The sequence below is a fragment of the Ailuropoda melanoleuca genome, chromosome 4 (genome assembly GCF_002007445.2).
Source record: "Ailuropoda melanoleuca isolate Jingjing chromosome 4, ASM200744v2, whole genome shotgun sequence".
Lineage (NCBI taxonomy): Eukaryota > Metazoa > Chordata > Mammalia > Carnivora > Ursidae > Ailuropoda > Ailuropoda melanoleuca.
In genome coordinates this window covers 5,515,566-5,537,834 of record NC_048221.1, presented here as the reverse complement: position 1 = coordinate 5,537,834, position 22,269 = coordinate 5,515,566, and the positions used below count along the sequence as shown (strand labels likewise).

The window sequence follows — 22,269 nt, the reverse complement described above, 5'->3', positions numbered from 1 at the left end:
TGAGGGAAGCCAGATGCGAGAACACATGCTGTACGATCCCAGGGACGTGAAATGACCAGAAGAGTGAATCCATAGGTACAGAGAGGAGAAGTACGGTCACCAGGGGCTGGGAGGGGACAGAACGGGGAGTGACCGCTCACAGGGACCGGGTTTCTTTCTGCGCGACGAAGGTGTTCTAACTCAGATGGTGGTGCTGGGGCACCACTCTGTGAAGACACAGGGAACCACGGAATTGTACTTGAGCTGGGCCAAGTGTGTGGTAGGGGAGTCAGATCCGGGTGAAGCTGTGATGTATACAGTTGTCGCTTAAACAGCGCAGGTTCAAAACACAAGGGGCCACTGAGGCATGAATGTCTATCTTTTTATAGAAATACAGTATTTTCCTTAAGGGACTTTCCTTACGATTTTCTTAATAAGGCTTTCTTGCCTCTAGCTTACTTTATTGTAACAACGCACTATGTCATGCACACAATGTGCAAAACCGCTGTTCTTCGACTCTTCACCCCATCAGTAAGGTTTCCAGTCGCCAGCGGACTTAGTTAAGTTCTGGGGGAGTCAAGAGTTACATGCGGAGTTTTCATTGCACAGGACTTGGCGCCCCCAATCCTCACGCTGTTCAAGGGTCAACTGTATAAAAAGGGAACCCAGGGGCCACCCAGGCCTGTGACGCGTGACACGTCCACGCGTGGAAAGTCACAGTAGGTCAAGAGGAACGGGGCTGCATGCAGTAACCTGCCCAGGGCTCCACAGCTCGTGGCTGGCTGAACAAAGGTGAGCTGCAGACCACTATGCAGGGTATTCTAGAATTATAAAATTTCAAACTCCCCAGAAAACACTGCCATACATTTTCAGTGGGGACCGCTATGTATGTTGAAATGCATGAAATAGGATCTAGAAATCCCCGGGGCATACGGCCTGAGAATCGTGGGAGTGCGAAGGGGACTTTGGTTTGACGCGGTCACCACAGGGGAAGTGGATCTTATCGGACATGTTCTGATTGTTTAAAATAAGGACACCTCCGTGGGGTGAAAACAGCTGGAAATGGGCTCATCTGTTCAACGCCACGCAGCTGAAATGTGACATGCAGGGATTAGGTTGTACAGAACCCTGCGTAGCTTAGAACAGAGTGTTCTGACCCCTGCTGCAACATGGATGAACCCCAGAGACGTCACGCTCAGCGAGAGGAGCCAGACCCAGAAGGACACATCCCGCAGGACCCCACTCCCAGGAGGTCCCCAGAGGCGTCCCATCCACACAGACAGAGAGGAGATGGTGGGAGCCAGGGCTGGGGCAGGGGCTGGGGAGTCCGTGCTTCCTGGGACAAAGTCTTAGTTTGGGGAGATGGAACGTTCTGGAGACGGAAGGTGGGCGTGGCTGTAGGACAGTGTGAGTGTGCCTCATGCCACTGAGCTGTGCACTTAATGGTTAAGACGGTCAATTTCATGTTATGTGTATTTTATCAGAATTTAAAAAAAAATGAATAACAACTTCATAAAAATACTCTCACTTATATATATTTTTTTTAAATAAAAGGCAGTGTTTGACGACAGGACTCCTGGCCCGGTCTGGGGAGTTGGAAGTCTGGGGGCATGAGGTGGGGGTGCATGGAAGGGAGCGGCCAGGGCTCTGGGGACAGAGGGACCTGGGGCTACGGGCAGGGGGACACGGCCACTCACCGAGGGGCTTCCCCGTGTGGATGTCAATGACGAAGCCGGGGGCTTGGTGTCCGCACAGGATCTGGTAGTCCACTGGGCAAAGGCGAACAAGGCAGAGGGTGCTGGGGCGGCAGGCTCCCGGGGAGGACACCTCCTCTTTCTGATCCCCCGCCCATCGCCTCCTCCAGCCCCTGCCGCCCAGCCCACATCTGGCCTCCCGATAACTAGTCCCTCTCCCCCCTCCACTTTGCCCAGCCCTGGGAGGGCAGGGGGCAGACATCCACCTGTGCTGCGTGATCTTCCAACACAGAGATGCAGACATGTGACCTTGCTCATCTCTTCGCTGTGTGAGTGCCGCCACGCACGCCCCACTGCCCTCCCCAGAATAGGCAGACTCTTGAGTTTGGACCTCAAGACCTTCACGCCTGGCCCTACCTCTCCAGCAGGAACTCCTGCCCTCCCACCCACTGACCTCATTACACGTCTGGAGATGCCCTGCTCTGTTGTGCCACCAGAACATCGCACAGGCTGTTCCCTTTGCTGTTCCCTAGCAAAGCCCACTTCAGCCTTGAGGACTCAGGGCAACCCAGAGGGAAGGCTCCCTGGGGCTCCCCACTGACCCACCACACTGGCACTGGACGCTGATGGTACCACCCTTGGGCTCCCCCCCTTCCCTCCCCAGGACAGCACAGGGCTCCCTTGCTACCTTTCCCCAGGGCCCTGCCCTGGCCATCACTCGCTCTTCTGTCTGCATCGTGATGAGAATGGACCCTTGGCTGGCGTGGACTCCTGCCTTGTCATAGTCTACCTGCACCTGTTTCCAGTGCACGAGATCCGGGCAGGTACCCAAGTCCCGGCATCCAGCCCAAGGGTGACATCTGATCTGTCTCGACAGTCCCCTGACCGGAGCTGGCGGTTTGCAGCTTCCTCCCAGCCTGCACAAGCTTGGGTCTGCCCGATCTTGTTTCCTAGAACCCGGAGCAGGGGCACCTGTTCCCCGGAAGTGCCCACTAACCATCCCCGCTCCATCACCCTGCACTGGGTGGACACTAACCGCCCCCCAAGTTCGTGTCCACCCAGAATCTCCGAGTGTGACCGTTTGGGGAAATAGGGTCTTTGCAGATGGACTTAGGATAAGATGAGGTCAACCTGGATGAGGGAGGGCCCGGAATGCAATGCCTGGTGTCCTTACAAGGAAAGGGGAGACACGCAGACCCTCGGGGATAAGACACCACGGGAAGACGAAGGGAGAGATCGGGAACAGACACGAAGGACGTCCAGATGCTGGAAGAAGCAAAGATGGCTTCTAACCTAGGGCCTCTGGGGGGCGGGGCACAGCCCCCTCTGACACCTGACACCTTGGGTTCTGACTTCTAGTCTTCAGAACTAGGAGAAAATTAATTTCTGGGTTTTTTAAGCCACCAGGTTTTTGGTCATTTGTTGCTGCACCCCTAGGAAACAAATTGTCTTAGCCAGCGTGGGCTGCTATCACAAAACACCACCGAGCGGGGGGCTGAAACAGCAGACGTGTATCTCTCCCAGTTCCGGAGGCTGGGAGTCCAAGACCCAGGCGCCGGCCGATTCGGGGTCTGGTGAGAGCCACCTCCTGGTTCATCGGCGGCTGTTTCACTGCTCTGTCCTCAAGTGGTGGAGATCATCTGCCTCACGTGTCCACTCATCCTATTCAGGGGGCTCCCCCCACAGGACCTAATCCCCTCCTCCAGGCCTCACCTCCTAACACGGCCACACTGGGGATCAGGGCTTTAACATATGAATTTGGGGAGACACATTCAGCCCCCCGGACTAATACTGTAACTCCCTCGTTGCCCACTTTCACTCACTGCCCTACTCTTTCAGCTCTTTCTGATACCTGGGCTGGCTGCTAGATCATTCTGTTAGTTCTCATTCCAGCTGCTAGCATGGTCTGGGGCTCAGTGCTGCCTCCAGGCCTTTGCTCATGCTGTTCCCTGCCTGGAATCCCCTTCTTCATCCCAACCAACATTTTAGCAGTCCTCCTCAGAGCTTGCCTGACTCTGCCCCTTCCCCTGCTCAAGGATCTTCACCACAAATATAGGCTTCACAGACCCATTTTGAATTCCCCAAATCTGCAAAATTGAAGAAAGGATGCTTTGCTCACCCTCACAGTGATGATTTCTGTACATCAACTAGGACCTAACTTCAACTCCTCAGCCCTCATCAGAACAACGTAGGACGAGAGCTAATGTGGGTGCCCTAAGCAGGGCATGCCTCCTTAAATATTGCACTAAAAAGGACCACGCTGGAAAGAAGGTGGGGAAGGGCACTCACGGCTGGCAGGAGTGGGGCAGGCCTCACAGGGTCTGTTCCAGGCCTGGCCGATGTTGTATGAGCAGCAGCACATCTTCCGGGTCACGTTAAAGGCCAGCTCATTTCCACATGTGCCGTTATAGTGCCGGAAGCAGATGCTCTTCCTCATGTCTGTGGTTGGATTAGGAAGAGGAGTGTGGATAAAAGATAACCAAGCCAGAGGAAGAAAAAGCCAGATGGATGGAAACTTATTCATGGATCCATTTGAAAATAAGTGGCTTGATGTCTCTCCCGCAAGACACATGGGGTGCCATTTACAGTATAAGCTCTTGTTGGGCAGTGCACAACCTGAACAACCATACATGGCAGCCCTGGGCCCCAAAGTCCCACATCTTGTTCTCTGCTGCTGAACAGCAACTCATACACTCACCCTCCCTCTCTCTACTCCCCTAAACACACCTCTCCACATTCTTCCAAAGCATGGAGACTCTGAGAAGTCCCTCCCACACCTGAGTGCTTTTCCTGCAACTGTCTGTCTCCCCAGTTATCACACTTTGTACCCATGCAGTTGTTGCCACCGTTGACTTGCAGGTACTCTGCAGGGCAGACACAGGTGTAGTTCCCCAGGGTGTTGTAGCAGGTACCAGGGCCACAGATGCCCGAGTGGGAAGAGCATTCGTCGATGTCTGCAGGGGAGGGAGGGGGAGCATCCAGGAGCTGTCTGGATCACTCCCCACCCGGATCTGGATCTGGTGGAGCCACTTCATTATGGGCTTGAGCTTGGTTTCAAGATCAGCTTAAAAGGTGCAGGCATCTTAGTGACATGGAAAGACCCAACATGGCATTAAGTGGGGGGGGAAAGTTCACTATGATCTCACTTCTATTAAGCTATTAAGAAAAATATATAATCTAAGCCCATGGGTCAGTTACATGATCACCCAAGAGTGGGGCAGACGTGTGCTTCCAAATGCGAGGCGGCAGGAAGCAGACGCCCCACGCATCAAGTATTTTTGGGAAAAAAGGAGACTCTCAGTCTGAGCAGTTTTCTAGTCCAGGAGCAACAAACTTTTCTATAAAGGTCAGATAGTAAACTTTTTTGTTCTGCAAGCCAAACAGTGGTCTCCCACACCTATTCACCCTGCCCCTGGGGTGTGAGAGGATCCACAGACAATAGGTAAAGAGATCAGCAGGGTGGGACGCCTGGGGGGCTCAGTCAGTTAAGCATCTGCCTTCGAGTCAGGTCCTGATCCAGGGTTCTGGGATTGAGCCCCGCACTGGGCTCCCTGCTCACTGGGGAGCCTGCTTCTCTCTCTGCCTCTGCTCCCCCTGTCCCCCCTGCTAGTGCTCTCTCTTTCTCAAATAAAGAAATAAAATCTTAAAAAAAAAAAAAAGAAAGAAAGAAAGAAAGAAATCAGCATGTCTATGTTCCAGTAATACTTCATTTATGGAACCTGAAATGTGAATTTCATGTATTTTTCACGTATCGCAAAATATCCCTCTTCTTTTGATTTTCTTTAACCATTTAAAAAATGTAAAAAGCATTCTTAGCTAATGGGCTGTGCAAAAACGGATGGTGGGATATTAGCATGCTAGGACAGGCATCCCCAAAGACGGCAGAGTGAGGAAGGCCAGCCTCTATTCCTCCACGAAAACTACTAAGCTGGTAAAAACTGACAAAATCAACTTTTCGCAGAACTCTGGAATCCAGGCAAAAACTTACAACAACCATGGAATCTGTTGCGTAACATATCCTAAAGAGACCACAAGACAAAGGGGTGCCTGGCTGGCTCAGTCAGTGGAGCACACGACTCTTGATCTCATGGTTGTGAGTTCGAGCCCCATGTGAGGTGTAGAGATTGCTTAAAAATAAAACCTTAAAAAAAAAAAGACTCCATAAAACAAAAACTGTCAGAGATAATTAATAAGTGAGGTCAATATAATTGCAGAATATAAGACCAACACACAAATATCAGCTCTACTCCTTCCTGTATCCTGCCAATGAGTAATCGAAAAGGACACTTTAAAGAATTCTGCTTATTATAGCGTCCAAAAAATTAAATGCTTAAGAACAGGTTAAACCAAAGAGGTGCAAGAGTTGAACACGGAAAACTACAAAACATCACTGCAAAAAAATTAAAGACGACCTACAGAAATGGAAAGACCCTCTGTGTACATGGGTCTGGAGATTTAACGCTGTTAAAATGGCAGTAGTCGCCAAAGCAATTCCCAGTTTCTATGCAATCCCCTGTCAAAATCCTAATGATTTCATTTTGCAGAAATGGAAAAGCTGATCCTGAATTCATATGGAATTGCAAGGGACCCCGCCTACCCAAAACCGTCCAGCAAAAGGAAAAACAAATTTGGAGGGCTCACACTTTCCAATTTCAAAACTTACAATGCTCCCATAATCAGGACAGTGGGGTGCTGTTAGAAGGGTAGACATATAAATCAATGGAATAGAAATGAGAGTCCAGAAATAAACCATCTGTCACGTGATTTTCAACAGGGGGTCCAAGACCATTCAACGGGGGAAAGAAGAGTCTCTTCACCAACAGGATAGCCACATGCAAAAGAATGACATTGGACCCCTCCCTGACACCATGTACCAAAGTTAACACAGTAAGTAGAAAACTGAAATGTAAGAGCTAAAATGATAAAACTCTTAGAAAAAGACATAGGGGTAAATAGAAGACATGGCCTGTATTTGGCAATCGATTCTAGATCATACCAAAGCCACAGTGATGGAGGAAAAAAAACCCAAGTAAATTGGGCTTCACCAGAGTCAAAGCCTGTTGTGCATCCAAGGACACCATCAAGAAAGTGAAAAGACAACTACAGAATGGGAGAAACTATTTGCAAATCATAGGTCTGATAAGGGTCTTTCTAAAAAAAAGATTTTATTTATTTGAGAGAGAGAACGGCACATGAGAGAGAGAGAGAGAGAAAGAGCATGAGCAGGGGGAAAGGCTAGAGGGAGAGCGAGAAGTCTTCCCTACTGAAGCCTCATCGGCAGGGAGCCTGATGCAGGACTCGATCCCAAGACCCTGGGATCATGACCTGAGCCGAAGGCAGAGCCATCCAGGCGCCCTGATAAGGGCCTATATCTAGAATATATAAAGAGCTCTCACAACTCAACAACAAAAAGACAACCCCATTTAAAAATGGGCAGAAGACATGAACAGACACTACTCCAAAGATATACGAATGACCAACAAGCACAGGAAAAGATGCTCATTAGTCATTAGTCATCAGGGAAATGCAGATCAAAACCACACGGTTGCCACCTCACACCCACTAGACAGTATAACATTGAGCGACGGAAAATACCAGTGTTGGTGAGGATGTGGAGAAACTGGGGCCCCTGCACATTGCTGATGAGCACGTAGTGCTGTAGCTACTGCAGAAAACAGTTTGGCAGTTCCTCACACAAAACAGAATAGTCAACAGAATCACCATACAACCCAGCGATTCTAGGGGGAGACCCGCCATTCGACAAGGTCCAGCTACAGAACTTGCCCCACGCAAAATGAAGACTGGGGCTTCTTTGTTCGAGATACATAGAATTTCAAGATGGCGACAGCAAAGCATAAGCCGAGTGTGGGCCCTTTGGAGAACAGGGTCCTGTGCTACTGCACAAGTCCCATCCATCCCTTGAGTCTGACTGCTGGGGAGGGCTGAAAGGACTGCAGCCCTCAGCACACTGCTGGTCCTGCAAGGCTGCACATCCAAGGTCAACGTTCAGGTTCAAGTCTGCCAGCCCTGTGACCTTTATTGTTGATAGGACCTTTTTTTTTTTTAAAGATTTTATTTATTTGAGAGAGAGAGAGAGCGCGTGCGCGCGCCTGAGTGGGGGGAGGGGCAGAGGAAGAGGGAGAGGGAGAAGCAGACTCCCTGCTGAGTGGAGAGTCTGACATGGGCCTCAATCCCAGGACCCCAAGATCATGACCTGAGCCGAAGGCAGATGCTTAACCAACTGAGCCACCCAGGTGACCCGATAGGGCCTTTCTCTTTCTCCCTTGCTATCCTAAGGGACGGGAGAGGTAGAGAGGAATGAAGTAAATTTCAAGTATTTGGGTTCTGATTGTTGAAGTTGTGTCAGCTCCTACCTCCATGTACCATGGAAATCGGTGTCTTGGTCTTAGATCTCTCCCTTCCTTCCCCAATTCCTTGAGTTTCTAAACAGCACTGCTCTGAGAAAAAGATACATATCCTGTTCTTGTGTGCTGGTGTCAGCATCTGGCTGCACGTATTTGGTCAATTAATATTGTTGAAAGGGAGAGAAAGAATGAATTGGCAGATGGATGGATGGATGGATGAATGGATGGAGGGATGGAGGGATGGAGGGATGGATGGATGGATGGATGGGCGGATGGATAGATGGATGGAGGAATGGATGGATAGAGGGAGGGAGGGATAGATAGATGGATGGATTGATAGGTAGGTGGATGGATGGACGGATGGACGGATGAATGGATAATTAGATGGGTGGATACACAGAGGGAAGGATGGATGGATGGATGGATGGATGGATGGATGGATGGATGGATGGACGGACTTTGTATACTGCATTGGAATAGCTCAGACTCGGGGACCAGAATGGCTGGGTTTCCCTCACTTACTAGCTGGTATCTCCAGACAAGTCACTTAATGTCCCTGAGCCTGTTGCTGCATCTGAAAAATGGGATCATACAAGGAACATCCCCCTCATAGGGCTGTTGTGGTGAATGAACAGATGACAACGGAAGTTGCTCGGTGTGGCGGCGACACACAGTCACAGACTCCAGGTACCTGCTGGCCATTACTATGAGGCACAAAGGAGAGCAGGAAGGAGGCAGGTGAAACGCTGTCTGAAGGAGCAGGGTGGCTATTCCCTCTGTGTCTGCCCCTTCCCACTCCCAGCGCTGGGCCTTGGTCAGCTTTTGCCCCAAGGAGGGAGGGCAGAGCCGGTATTGCAAAGCCAGGCCATTTCTGAGAGGGCAGGAAGTCAGAGGGATGCAGGAGAGCAGAGGGCAGCCAGAGGGATTCCAAGGAAGCTTTTCCCGCCCTTCCGATGCCCGCCTCCCCCGCTGGCAGCAAGGCAGGAGAGCTGGCCCCCCGGGGCACTGCAGGCCCCAGCACCTGGGAGGAGGTGCGGTTCGGGAGGAAGGCGGGGGGGGGTGCATACTCACCCTCACAGGTGCGGGTGTCCCCGTTGAGGCGGTAGCCAGGGGGGCAGGTGCACTGGAAGCTGCCGAACGTGTTGCCACAGTCGCCCCCCTGGCACAGCCCAGGCAGCTCCTGGCACTCATCAATGTCTGTCAGGAAGTGAGGAAGCCATGAGTGGCAGCTAAGCCCAAGCGGAGGCCTCGGGGGATACCGACACCCTGCCCTGGGCTCTCCGGGGCCCCGGAGGAGCCAACCTGCTTCTTCGAGAATACCTGAGAGCTGTTGGCTACCTGGAGGGTTCAGACCAAGGCCTATCGTGGAGGCTGCACCCAGACTCTTCTGGGCCAGTGTCACCCTGAATTCATCCCTTTTCTCCGCATTTCCCAGTCCATCCTCCCATCCTTCTAAACCATCCATCCCTCCATCTATCATCCATCACGTAGCTCCCCCTGGACAGAATTCTCCAATCTGATCACCCCCTGTACATAAAAGGATGGATGGATGAGGGGCGCCTGGCTAGCTCAGTTGGTAGAGCATTGACTTTTGATCTCAGGGACATGAGTTCAAGTCCCACTTTGGACGTGAGTTTACTTAAAAAAAAAGAATGGATGCATGGATGGGTGGATGGATGGGTCACTGGATAGGCGACTAAGTGGATAGGTGGATGAATACAAAAAAATAGCAGATGAATAAGCAAGAGGACAATGACAAGATGAATGAGTGGACGGACAGATGGATGGGTAAGTGAGTAGATGGAGGAACAGATGGGTGGATGAGTGGATGGATGAATGTATGTATGCATGGAAGACAGGAAGGAAGGGAGCAAAGGAAGAAGGGAGGGTAGTTGGAGAAAGGAAGGGAAGGAGGAAGGAATAAAGGATGTAAGATTTATGAGAGGGGAATGGATGGATGGGTAGACAACTGGATGGGGGAATGGGGGATTATGTGTGTGTGGATGGAGGGATGGAAGGAAGGATGGGTGAGTGGATAGGTGGATGGATGGGTGGGTGGGTGGATGGGGGATGAATGGATAGAAGGGGGGGAATGAGGAATGTATGCAGGGATGGGCGGATGGGGGTTGGATGGAAGGATGGATCAATAAACCAACAGATGGAAAAAAAGGTAGATGAAAGAAAAAACAAAAAAATTCACCACAAACTAAGAACAGTTTAGTCTCACCGCCTGACTTGAGGGCAGGAGGGTGTGGGGCCCCTGCAAGTACACTTCGGTGAAGTGGGGGTGAGAGGTGGGTATGTGGGCGGATGGTCTGCCAGGAACTCACCTTCCAGGATGACCGTGATGGGGTTGGGCCGGAAGCCCTCACCCCCCGGGCACAGAGTTCTGTACTCAGCTGCAAGGGAAACAGGCTCTTCTGAGGGGCTGTGGGGAGGGGCATTTAGGCAAAGCCCAGGGGAGGCAGGGCAGTTGAAATCCCCTAAAAATGGCTCCAGGATGGGGCCATTCATCCTTCTACCACCCCAACTCCATCTCCTTACCTCCTGAGCCTCTTGGAGCCAAGAGAACTTGACCAAGCTGGGAGGAGGACCGGTGTGTGTGTGTGTGTGTGTGTGTGTGTGTGTGTAAACATGTTCACATTCGACACGTGAACGGATGAACTGTGTGCTAGTAGCTGGGGGTGGAGAGGGGCCATTTCTTCTGACCCAAAACCAGACCAGTGTGGCTCCAAATTAGCCCCTGGACATCACAGACACACACAGACACACAGACACACACACACATACCTGAATAGGTGGACGGGTGTGTGAACCTGGGGCCTTTGCACATGCTATTCCCACTGCATCACACACCCTTCCCCCTGCTCTACCTAGAAAACTCCTACTCATCCTTCAAAACCTCATGTAAGCCCCTTGTCCTGGGAAAGCTTCCCTTCCCCTCTTCCTCTCCACGGCCATGACTGAGCCTCAAACAAACCCTCAGAATTGCTCTACTCCCGCAGCCCCGGGACCACTGGTTTATGGGTGTGGGCCAGTGTGCAGCGCTGTGTCCCCAGCCCCTTGCATGGGACACAGAGGAACTCTCAATGTTTGCTGCCCGACTGAGAAAGCAAGTGAAAAGAAACACAGAGTGTTTGCAGGAAGGGATGGCAGACGGAGACCTGGAGAGAGGCACAGCCGATGAACTGCCAAGAAGGTGCTGTGTGACCCAGGGCAGCCCCTCTCCCTCTCTGGGTCTTAGGGTCCCTCCCATGGCAAAGACGACCCCCTGAGTCCCGGGGCGTGCTCGCCGGTGTTCCCTCACCCAGGGACTCACTGGTGTTGGCCATCGGGCACAGTTCACAGGGGTTGCCCCAGGCCCGGCCCAGGGAGCAACAGCAGGACGCGCGGGTGGCGCCAACCCCGATCTCGGCAGTGCACGAAATGCCACCGTCCCCTCGGTCATGCGTGTCCAGGAAACAGTTCCCGACCCGGGTGTCTGGACAGACGGGAAGGGGAGGTTAGCAAGTGGTACGGCCAGCTCAGCTGCCGTGAGAGCCCCAGCAGGAGCCGAGGCTTACTCACCCACACAGCCCACCCCGCTGGGGTTCAGCTCAAAATCCTGGGGGCAGCTGCAGATGTAGCTGCCGGGGGTATTGATACACAGGCCATTGATGCAGTTCACGGGGTCTGCGCACTCGTTGACATCTGTGGAGTGGGGGGGCCATCAGTGGGGAGCCCTCCCCTGACCCCCTCCCTCCCGCCTTCCTCCCGGAAGCTGAAACCCTCAATGTCGGATGTAGGGCTGTGGGGCGAGGCCATGGCCTCCCCTGGGAAGAAAGCCCGAGGGGACAGCAGCCTGTAGGGGCTGCCCTGCCCTGTCCAACCCCATCTCCTCCCGGCTCTGTTAGACCTGGCATAGAGGTTTGCCTCTTGAAAGTTCCCTGTGGCCTGGCTTCCACGCAGCTGCCATACAGAGCCAACATTTAGAACATGCTTTCAAAGCTGGGGTTGGCAGACTCTTATCTGTGGGCCAGATCTGGCCCCCTGCCCGTGTGTGTAAATAAAGTTTTATTGGCACGCATCCACGCCCACTCATTTACATACTGCCTGTGTCTGCTTCCCGGCTACAAGGCACCTGAGTAGCTGACAGAGACTGTATGGCTGGAAAGCCATATATTTCCTATCTGGTCCTTTACTGGAAGAGTTGGCTGACCCCTGTTTTAAACACGGAAGCAGGAGACCAGTTTGACTACTGTAGCGGAGGGAGCACGTGTTTGGTCATTCACTGCATTTACTCAGGAGATGACAGACGACCACGGTGGAGGCTGATGGGAACAGGGATCAATGGGGGTGCTGCTGGTGATGGGGGGGTCAGACAAGCCCCCCCAGAGCAGGACATTCGAGAAGAGGTCTGAGGGCAGGGAGGCAGTGACCCCGGCGCTCTCCGACACCCGCGGCCCGGCTGGCCCCCCACCTGTGCAGTTGCCCCCGCCGCGGTCCAGCTCATAGCCGCCACTGCACACACAGCGGAACATTCCGGGCAGGTTCTCGCAGCTCCCGAACACGCAGAGGTTCCCGAGCACACACTCGTCCACATCTGTGGGGACCCCAGGTCAGCCCGCCTCACCTGGCAGCCTGCTCCCGCCGCCCCCCGGGGCCTGCCTGCTGTGTCCCCCAGCCCGGCAGCCCCAGGCCTCACCTCGGCAGGCGTGGTGGTCCTCCGTGGGGCTGAAGCCCATCTCGCACTCGCAGCGGTACCCACCGGGGGCATTGAGGCACTGCCCGTTCTCGCAGAGGTCCACGTCCTCAGCACATTCGTCCCTGTCTGCGGGACCCCGAGAGGCAGAGGGCTGGGGGCCAGCTGGCCAGGACCCACGCACAGTGGGCAGATGGTCCCAAACCCTTTGTGGTCACCCAGGGTTCCAGGGAGAAGGCAAGAAGCACTGGGAAATCGGACCCCAACTCAGGGAGACAGGGGACCTGGTGACGCAGGACCCAGGTGGAGGGCCCTGGGAAGTAAGCAAGTGTTCCTGCTCCCCACATCCAGAAGGCTCGGTGCATCCAGAGTCTGGGGGAGAAGACACCCCCCCCAGTGATGCTGGGCCTGGCCTGTGCGCCCACGGGCTGAGGTGCATCCTCTCCAGCACCCCAGTGTGTGGTGTGGGCAGGGATCGGGGTGAGTCGGGAAGCCCACTGACCGCTGTGAGCACCTGGGGATCCAGCCCCGGTGGCTGTCCCTCTCGGGCCCCTCCCCGCTCTCACCGTCACAGGAAAAGCCGTCCCCGGTGAAGCCGCGGTGGCAGACGCAGCGGTAGGAGCCAGGAGTGTTCAGACAGTCGGCTCTCAGGCTGCACCGGTCCTCCCGCAAGGCACACTCATCCAGGTCTGCACGACACGGAGCCCGGAGCCCCCAAGTGTGTGCACTGGGGGGCTGCAGGGAGACCGACCCTCCGATCTCGGCCCTGACAGGCCCCCACAGACACCCCTGGGCCTGGCCAGCCCCGCCCCGCCCCCCACCTGCCCCCAACCTACCTCCGCTGCTCTGCCCAGACCACCTGCCCCCGGGCACTCACCGTGACATGCGAAGCCATCCCCCACCCAGCCTGGCTGGCACCTGCAGCTGAAACTCCCAGGGACGTTGAGGCAGGAAGCATGACTGTCACAGCTGTGTCCCCCAAGCTCACACTCATCCACATCTGTGAGGAGAGGAACCCGGTCACAGGAGGGTCAGACCCAGGAGAGGGGAGGAGGACACAGCACCCCCACAGGGCCCAGGCCTAGTAGAGATAGGGCCTCAGGAGCAGAGTGGGGAGACAGTGCCATAGCAGGGAAAAAGCAAGGACCCTCCTGGGGGAGAGCTGGCCCAGAAAGGCCCCCTCCCAAGTAGCTTCCACCTTTACCCAGAGCCCAGGAGAAAAACCCCAAAACCCAAAAGGCATGACCCCCAGCAGCCCTCTGCAGTGATCTGAAATAGCAGCATGAGAGACTTAGGGTAGACCTTAAGAGTAACTGTCCTAATGCATTTGTCCTTGCTCTAAAGCAGAATTTCTTCTAAACCAGAGTTTCCGATTCTCAGCCAAGTCTGAAGTCGGCTTCGCCCTTCCAACCTTTGCAATGTTCATCCCCCACCTACCTGAGTTACCGGTTATGAACATTTCTTCACACTCCCTGCACTGTTACTTGGGTGAACGTATTTTAAAAGCTAATTTTACATCAACAGTCTCTAAAAAATCATGCACCTGATGCTGTTTTGTAACGCAGAATGCTAACACACATTCAAACAACCGCATAACTGTAGATTTGTGTCCTCCAAAAAGGTACATTCAAGTCCTAGTTCCTGGAACCTGTGAACAGGACCTTATTCAGAAGTGTAACCAAGTGAGGATGGGGTCATCCTGGACGGTGGTGGCCCTACTCCAATGACTGGCATCCTTATAAGAAGGAAATTTGGACCCAGCCACAGACAGAACCCACGTGAAGACGGAGAGAATGGAGTGACACATTTACGAGCCAAGAAACATCGAGGACTGGCGGCCACCGCCAGAAGTCTGCAGAGGCACGGACGGATTTCCCCCTCGGAGCCCCCAGGAAGGAGCCAAGCCCGCCCACACACTGACTGCAGATTTCTGGCCTCCAGGACCATTCTCGAGCGAGAATACATTTCTGCGCCGCTCGTGAGCCACCAGGCTGGGAATTTGTTACGGCAGCCCTAGGCACCTAAACCGATGACTGCCGAACCGTTGAAATGTTCGCCCCCGTATCACTTAAAGTCATCAGGCTGGCATCTCTGGGGACACTGCCGGGGACCTCTGGGGCCGCAGAGCTCTCCCTGCAGAGCTGTATGCTAAGGGGAGCCCCGGGGGCGCCTGACCGGGTCCTGTTCCTGCTTTAACACAAGACACCACCTGTGGAAATCTGGAAGAATGAGGTCTGGTTGTGCTCAGCCCCGAGGGGTGGGGGAGACCCCAGGACCCCTGAGCTGGCACCACACCCCTGACCGCCAGCTCACCAGAGCAGCCCGTGGCCCCCTTCCTGATGACGTAACCCGGCTGGCAGTGGCAGATAAAGGAACCTTTCGTGTTCTCACAGTCCCCGTGGAGGCAAATGAGGGGATTCAGGTCACACTCGTTCACATCTGTGGGGTGACAGGAGAGGAAGCAGGTGAGGATGGAGGGGGTGCATGAGAGTGGTAGTGTGCCCTGCCATGCGGGCCCCCCGCGTTGAGGCTCTCCTTGCCTGTCTCCTGGACTGGGGAGCTCCTCTTGGTTCCACCCCTGGGTGACTAGGAATGTCATATCAACATGTGACAGCACGTATTCCGTGGCACGTATCGGCCATGTGTTCCCAAAAGGATTTTGTGGCCAAATGCATTTAAAGCAGACGGAACTAAGTGAAGCTAGCCAGGTTTTTCTCCTACAGACCTTGTCCGAGCTTTTATGCCAACGTAGGTCTGCAGGAAGGGCATAGAGTAGTGAAAGAATTCCGTTTGATTTGATCCGAGGTGCTGTCGTGCTCCCTAAAATTCCTGCAATCAGGAACCCTAAGCCTCACTGGGCTGGACTCGTCCTCCTGGGAGGGAGTTACACTCTTCCCTCCTGGAACTTCCCCACTCTGGCCCCAGCCCTGCCCTGATGGGGCAGACACCTGCTCCCCAGGCCTTGGGATGCCCCGCGACAGGACAGGACAGTGACCGTGGCCTGAACAGCCCGGCATCCCGAAGCAGGGCTCAGGGACAGTTCTGAGCGCCTTTCCCATCTTGCTCACCCTATTATGCATAAAACGCCTCGGTGTGCAGCAATCTTACGTAGCCCAGGGAGTGGGGTGTGAAGCTCTGCGCGTATCAGGTACACAGCGAGTGCTCGGGGGACGTACTCAAAGCCCCAGGTTCGGGGTATCTGCTGCTATGATGAATATGACCCCACAGGCTCTGGCACGTGGCGGTCCACTCAGGGCCACCAGCGCTGCTGCAAAGCCTGTGTCCCTTGCCTGCATGCAACAAGGAAGGGGCCTGGTGTCTGTCTCGCCCGTGTGCTTCCCTGTGGAAGGCCCGGCGTGTGAGTTCAGATGCTGTCTCCTGCAACCCACAGTCCCAGCTCCTCACCAACGCACGTCCTCGCGTCCAGTGTGGCCATGAAGCCGTCATAGCACAGGCAGTGGTGGCCCCCTGGTACGTTGGCGCACCGGCCCCCATCACAGATGTCCGGGTTCTCCACACACTCATTCACATCTGGGGGAGCAGGGGGAGGGCTGGACTGTAAGCAGGCAGGGACAGAGGGGGAGCCCCAAGGACCCTGGCACGGGGTCAGTGGCCTGTCCCCGGTCTGGCTGGCTTCACCTGGGCCGGGCTCGGTTGGTTCCCTCATCCCACACACCTGCACACGCCCTCCCGTCGGGCATCAGTGAGTAGCCGCGTCCGCAGCCACAGCGGTAGCTGCCCTCCGTGTTCGTGCAGTGCACGTCACAGCCACCGTTCCCAGCACGGCATTCGTTTATGTCTGCGGGAGACAGGGCAGAGATGGAGGGGCAGGGCCATGGAGCACGGACAGGCATGGGCCTGACGGGGGCCGGGAAGGACTGCCGTCAGGGCTGGGGGCTGGCGGGCTGGCACCCGTGTGTGGCAGGTGGGCGTGCTCTCACCCACACAGCCCTGGAGGTCAGGCGTGCTCTGGAAGCCAGCGTGGCAGGAGCACTGGAAGGCCCCGATGACGTTGACACAGTGGCCGTGGGGACACAGGCCATCACTCAGGGAACACTCGTCGATATCTGTGGGGGGAGCACGTGGCTGTTGGGGGCCAGGTGTGAGCAGATGGCCAGCGGGGACCCTTCTGCCATCTACGTGTCCCTGAGACAGTTGGACACACGTGCACACCAACACACTCACACACGCACAAACACACCCTTGCAGGGAGCACACTTCCTGGACAAACACACACCCGCACTCAAATGCACACTCACACCCCTTTGCCCTCTTACAAGACTCACAAACCCACCCTCGGTAGATGCACACCCAGACACACACACCCATGCACACGTTCACGTAGGCTCACACACACACCCTCACACCCACTCACATGCAAACGTCCTCAGTAGACACATACACACGTTCACACTACGTACATTCACATGGACTCACAAACACACCTCTCACCCCTACTTGCCTTTGTGTCGACACACACCCAGACGCACACTCACACAGACCCACACACAAACACACCCTCGGAGCCCTTCACCCGCAAACACCCTCACCCGGGAGCAAATACACACCCACACACTGACACACATGCTCTCCTGCGTCACGCGTGCAACCGCGCCCACACCGACGGAGCCGGACACACGCGTGCGCACTCACGTACGTCGTCAGACGCGCACAAACACGCTTCCCGCTGCTTCACCCACACCGCCGACGCCCGCATCCGGGCGCACGCTCACCCTCACAGGCGGCGCCCTGGGCCGTCAGCGTGTGTCCAGGGGGGCACTGACACGTGTAACTCCCCTCCGTGTTGGTGCAGGTACCTCCCCGGCACAGCAGCGGGTCCCGCACACACTCGTCCACGTCTGCGCATGTGCGAGAGAGAGCAGGTGTGAAGACGCAGACTGGGGTGGGGGTGGCGTGGCTCGTGGAAGCTTCTCCCTGCAGCCCCCGGCCCCGTCACCCCGGCTCTGCCCAGGAGCGCCGGAAGCTCAGATGAGCCAGAGGAACAGAGTGGGAGCTGAAAGGAGCAGGGACAAGTCAGCCCAGGAGGGAGGCTGGAATTCTCAGGAGAATCAGGGCCACGAGGCTGACACTCCTAGAGTCACCGAAGGAGCCCCTGAGAAGCCACCCTGTAGGGCACAGCGGGAAGGCGAGGGCCAGCGTCCAGGCATCAGCGTGGGGAGCAGGCTACCCCCTCCGCAAGCTCCAGTCTCGTGTATCTCCTTCCACCCCTCAGGCCCACCCCAGGGCCTTTGCACCTGCTGTTCTCCCTTCAGGCTGATCTTCCAGCCCTTCTTCAGCACATTTAGTCCCACTCTGTCAGCCACACCTCAAGCCCCCCAGAACAGGACATCCCTGAGGACCACACTGCACCTCACCACGTGGCCCTCTCAGGCGCTTCTCACAGTGGCCGTTTTGCATGTCTCTGGGGATTCATTTTATTAACATCTGTCTCCCCATCAGGTCATGAACTCTGAGAGACTGTCTGTCTGCTACTGAGCTCTCGGCGGTTCCCCTCAGTAGAGGCACATAAAATGTTCACTGAATGAATAAAAAAGGGAAGGGAGGAAGGGGAGCTCCTCTCTCCAGGGCCCTTCTCTTCTCACACGACACCTGCCCTGGGAGCACTCACTCAGATCTCGGTCCCTAGGCCTCAATCCTGCATGACAGACCGAGTCCAGCCGCCTTTGGGGATGTCGCCGCATGGCACCCAGATGCGCTGGGTTCCGGCTGGGTCTCAGCTTCTCCCCACACCTGCCCCTCCCACCTCGTCCATAACAGCAACGTCCCCACCACCCCTCCCGTCAGCCCCAACACCCTCTGGCATCACCCTGCCCGGGGGCCACCCTGCCCAACGGCCCCGCGGCCACCTACCCATGCAGTTCATCAGCATGAAGCCTCTCTCGTAGCCATGGAAACACTCACACTCAAAGCTGCCTGGGGTGTTGACACAGGTGCCCTGGCCGCAGAGGTCAGGGGAGATGTGGCACTCGTCAATGTCTACGGAGAGAGGGGCAGGGGCCGGCCTCCACATCTGTAGACACCGGGGCTCCGTGGGAACCTGAGCTGCCGAACTGAGCCCCAGGGGTGGGCTCGCCCGCCAACGGTGGGGAATTTTCTCCCTGCAGGTCACCTCTGTCAGCCCCTCCTTCTACAGTCGGGGTCCCTCAGGGCCAGAGAGGGCGGCAACCTGCCCTGGGTCCCACAGGCGGCTGGCAGGCAGGACAAGAGGTGCCCGAAGAAGGGCTCTTGACTGCACCTCGGCTTCGAAGCCCCCGTTCCCACAGGCGTCTCCCGCGGCGGCAGAGGTGGGCCCATACCTGTGCAGTTCCTTCCCTGAGCATCCAGGGCGAAGCCCCCCACACAGGAGCAGTGGAAGCTGCCCACGGAGTTCCTGCAGGTGCCGTGCACGCAGATGCTGGGGAAGGCCTTACACTCGTTCACATCTGCGGCCAGGAGCATGACACAGGGTCGGTCAAACACGGCCAGCGTCCCTGGGTTTGCTCCTGAGACTTGCTGGCTCTCGCTGCGGACGCTCTGCGCTCTCCCCAACGCACTTCCCACCTGCAGGCCTGCGCCTGTGCTGTGCCTGCTCCCCGCCCTCCGGGCTCCCAGGGCCCACACACACCTTTATAGAAGGGCCGGCCTGACAGGAAGTCCTGGCTGGCGAAGCCCAGCCCCCGGGGACACAGGCTGGCAAACGCTGGGGACTCAGGCTCTGGGCACGCCTCGCATGCAACCCCCCAGGCAGCCCCCACGGAGCAGCAGCAGACGTCCATCCAGTATTTGCCGGGCAGGGCGGCCCCACACTCGTCCTCAGCCCAACGCAGGAAGCACGGCTCCAGGCGCATGTCTACATAGAGGGACAGTCACCGGGTCCCCCCCTGCCACGCTGCACCTGCTGCCACACGGGCGTTACGATCTCCCTCAACAGCATCTGTCTGAAATGCCCTCCCCGGTAGGAACACTGCAAGGGGAGTGACTTCTTCCTGCTGACCCCCGGTGCCATCCAGTGGTGACATTTTCCTAACGATGTCATCCAACAGTGACATTTTAATGGCAATAACCTGTCCTGCTAAGGTGCTTGCTATGTGCTGAGTGCTGTTCTAAGCTCCTCAACCCGTTTAATCTTTAAAATAACATCAAGATGAACCTATTATTGTCATGTCCATTTTACAGGCAAGAAAACTGAGGCATAGAAGGGTTAGTTGGCTTGCCCAAGGCCACACAGTTAGCAAAAGGCAGAGCCGCGTTCACACCAGGCCATCCGACTCCAGATCATGTGCTTAATCTGTGAGACATCCTCAGAACCATCTGACAGCAGACAAGCCTCCCTCGAGACCAGACACAAGGGTCTAAGCCAGGGGCCACTAACTACAGCCCTGGGTCGTCCGCCTCTTTTATAAAGTTTTATCGACACACAGCCACATTGCTTTGCTTCCGTATTGTCTGTGGCTGCTTTTGCGTTATGCACAGAGCTCAGCAGCTGCCACAGAGACTGTGTGGCCCGCAAAGCCAAAACTATTTACCCCGGCCCTTTGCAGAAAAAGTTTGCTAACTGCTGGTCTAGGACAATTTCTCTCTCTTTACAAAAGGAACAGACATTTAGGTGGTTCAATTTAAAGATGAGACCCTGTTCTAGAACCTTGAGAACCTCTGGGAACCCTGTGACACACACTGGGATCCTCCCCTGTACCCGGTGCCCTGGTCTGGGGCTAATGGTCACGTCCGAACAGACAGGGCCGGAGTCGGCACCTCCCCGTTCAGCTGAATTCAGCACACGGGGCCTGAGAGGCAGTGGCTTTTTTCTCTTCACTCGGTTATCTCCTTTCCTTGGTTACATTTTGGGGCCAGGGGCGAGACCCACTGCACACCTAAAACTCGGTTCAGAAGGCAAGCAACGTTGAGAAGGAACCAACGAGAAGGCTCCTAGCCGACTGCGGGAAGAAACCAGACAGCAGGCAGAGAGCCCCGTCTGCTGCCTGAGATATGCTTTCAGCCAAGAAATGTCACTTCAAGATGCTGACCAAGAAACCCTCACCAAGGGGGAAAACATCTCCCATCTCTGAGCCTTATGGGGTGCCATTCAGAAGGAGTGTTTGAGCCCCGGATGCTGAGAAAGATTCCCGGACATGCTAGGGGTGCCGGTGAGGAGATCCACCCTGAGTCAGCACTCTTCAGTAACGAGAAAGAATCAATAAAAGTTGCAGAAGCTATCTCACAAGATCTTACCACGTGCAGTGAGAATCGTGAAAGGGCAGTGACGTGAAAGGGTGAAATCGTGAAAGGGTGAACCCCCAAAAAAGGCCCTCTTCTGAGTCGTGTCAGCAAGAAATGAGCAGGGAGCAGAGGGTCCCGGAGGTCTCCCCAAATCCCTTCTGTCCCTAAGAGGGGCCTCCAGGCTTTGGGGTGGGGGCAGTGGAGGGAGGGCAGGTGGCCCCGCACGGACTCACCCACGCACAGCCGGCCCGTGGCGTCCAGCGTCAAGCCCTCGGGACACTCGCAGCGGAAGGAGCCGGCAGTGTTGAGGCACTGCCCATTGGGACAGACCCCGGGGAAGACCTCGCACTCGTTCACATCTGGGCGGGGACAGAAAAGGAGGAGCGGCAAGGGCTGGAGCTGCTCCCCTGGGGGTCCAGGACACCCAGGTTGCCCTTGCAGAGGTGGGGAGGAACAGCGTCAGCCTCGGGGGCTGGGGAGTCTCAGGGGAAGACCCAGGTACCAAGGAGAGGGAATCTCTGTCTCGACCTCAAAAGACTTCAGGACCGCAGGCATCCCCCATGACCTGCACCTGTCTGTGTGCAGCTCAGGGGGAGGAGTGAACTACAGAGGGGCAGGGAGTTACCTTCACAGGTGAGCCCCGTCATGCGGGCAAAGCCATGGGCACAGGCAGGGTCTGTGGTTGGGACAACCAGAGTGGGCACAGGAGTCACTCTCTCCATCCAGAGCCTCGTTCCCTTCACGGGCACCCAGGCAACCACAGTGGCTACAGCTGGGGGGTACCCAAGAGCTCACGCGGTGGGGGCTCCCAGGGCATTACCGGGCTCGCAGCGTTCGCAGGGGCTCCCCCAGGCAGCGCCGAGGGTGGCACAGCACTCGGACCGCAGGGAGGCTCCGCGCAGGTTCGCTTCACAGCGGCCCTCCTGGACCTTGAGCCAGCAGGTGCCCTTGGTGCTGTCTGCGGGGGAGGGGGTGACCCAGTTCACCCGCCAGCCCACACCTGCATGCCAACCCACAGAGACCCAGCCCGCCCCAGGGTGGGACGCAGGACTGGGCAGCAGGGTCCCTGCTACTCCATGGGACTCAGGGCTCTCTCACCTAGGCACATGGTGCCAGAGGGCCCCAGCCGGCTGCCAGGGGCGCATTCGCAGGCATAGGAACCAGCCAGATTCCGGCACACGCCATTGACACATGGGTTGGACAGGCACTCGTTGATGTCTGCAAGGACAGCCGCCCACTGGGTCCTGAGCTGGGGGAGGGGGAGCCCCAGCTGCCCAGGGCCCGCTCCTCCCCACTGGCTGCCAGGGTTCAGTGGCATAGGATGCACATAGGT

At 56.0% G+C, this 22,269-nt stretch overlaps 1 protein-coding gene across 1 annotated transcript in view; it reads right to left on the bottom strand.

Moving 5' to 3' along the window:
• The window catches only part of FBN3 (fibrillin 3), a 52,857-nt gene that overhangs the window by 17,603 nt on the left and 12,985 nt on the right, over positions 1–22,269 (bottom strand). The window contains exons 19-41 of the mRNA XM_034657671.1: positions 22,035–22,154; positions 21,757–21,894; positions 21,562–21,612; positions 21,170–21,295; positions 19,345–19,569; positions 19,037–19,162; positions 18,591–18,716; positions 17,453–17,578; positions 16,661–16,786; positions 16,396–16,518; positions 16,125–16,250; positions 15,033–15,158; positions 13,597–13,719; positions 13,286–13,408; positions 12,723–12,848; positions 12,498–12,620; positions 11,606–11,728; positions 11,358–11,519; positions 10,369–10,437; positions 9,110–9,235; positions 4,502–4,627; positions 3,963–4,112; positions 1,677–1,748 (exon numbers count right to left, since the gene is read on the bottom strand). Of these exons, the coding sequence (XP_034513562.1) occupies positions 1,677–1,748; positions 3,963–4,112; positions 4,502–4,627; positions 9,110–9,235; positions 10,369–10,437; positions 11,358–11,519; positions 11,606–11,728; positions 12,498–12,620; positions 12,723–12,848; positions 13,286–13,408; positions 13,597–13,719; positions 15,033–15,158; positions 16,125–16,250; positions 16,396–16,518; positions 16,661–16,786; positions 17,453–17,578; positions 18,591–18,716; positions 19,037–19,162; positions 19,345–19,569; positions 21,170–21,295; positions 21,562–21,612; positions 21,757–21,894; positions 22,035–22,154 (2,862 nt within the window). The remainder of the gene's footprint in view (positions 1–1,676; positions 1,749–3,962; positions 4,113–4,501; positions 4,628–9,109; positions 9,236–10,368; positions 10,438–11,357; positions 11,520–11,605; positions 11,729–12,497; positions 12,621–12,722; positions 12,849–13,285; positions 13,409–13,596; positions 13,720–15,032; positions 15,159–16,124; positions 16,251–16,395; positions 16,519–16,660; positions 16,787–17,452; positions 17,579–18,590; positions 18,717–19,036; positions 19,163–19,344; positions 19,570–21,169; positions 21,296–21,561; positions 21,613–21,756; positions 21,895–22,034; positions 22,155–22,269) is intronic.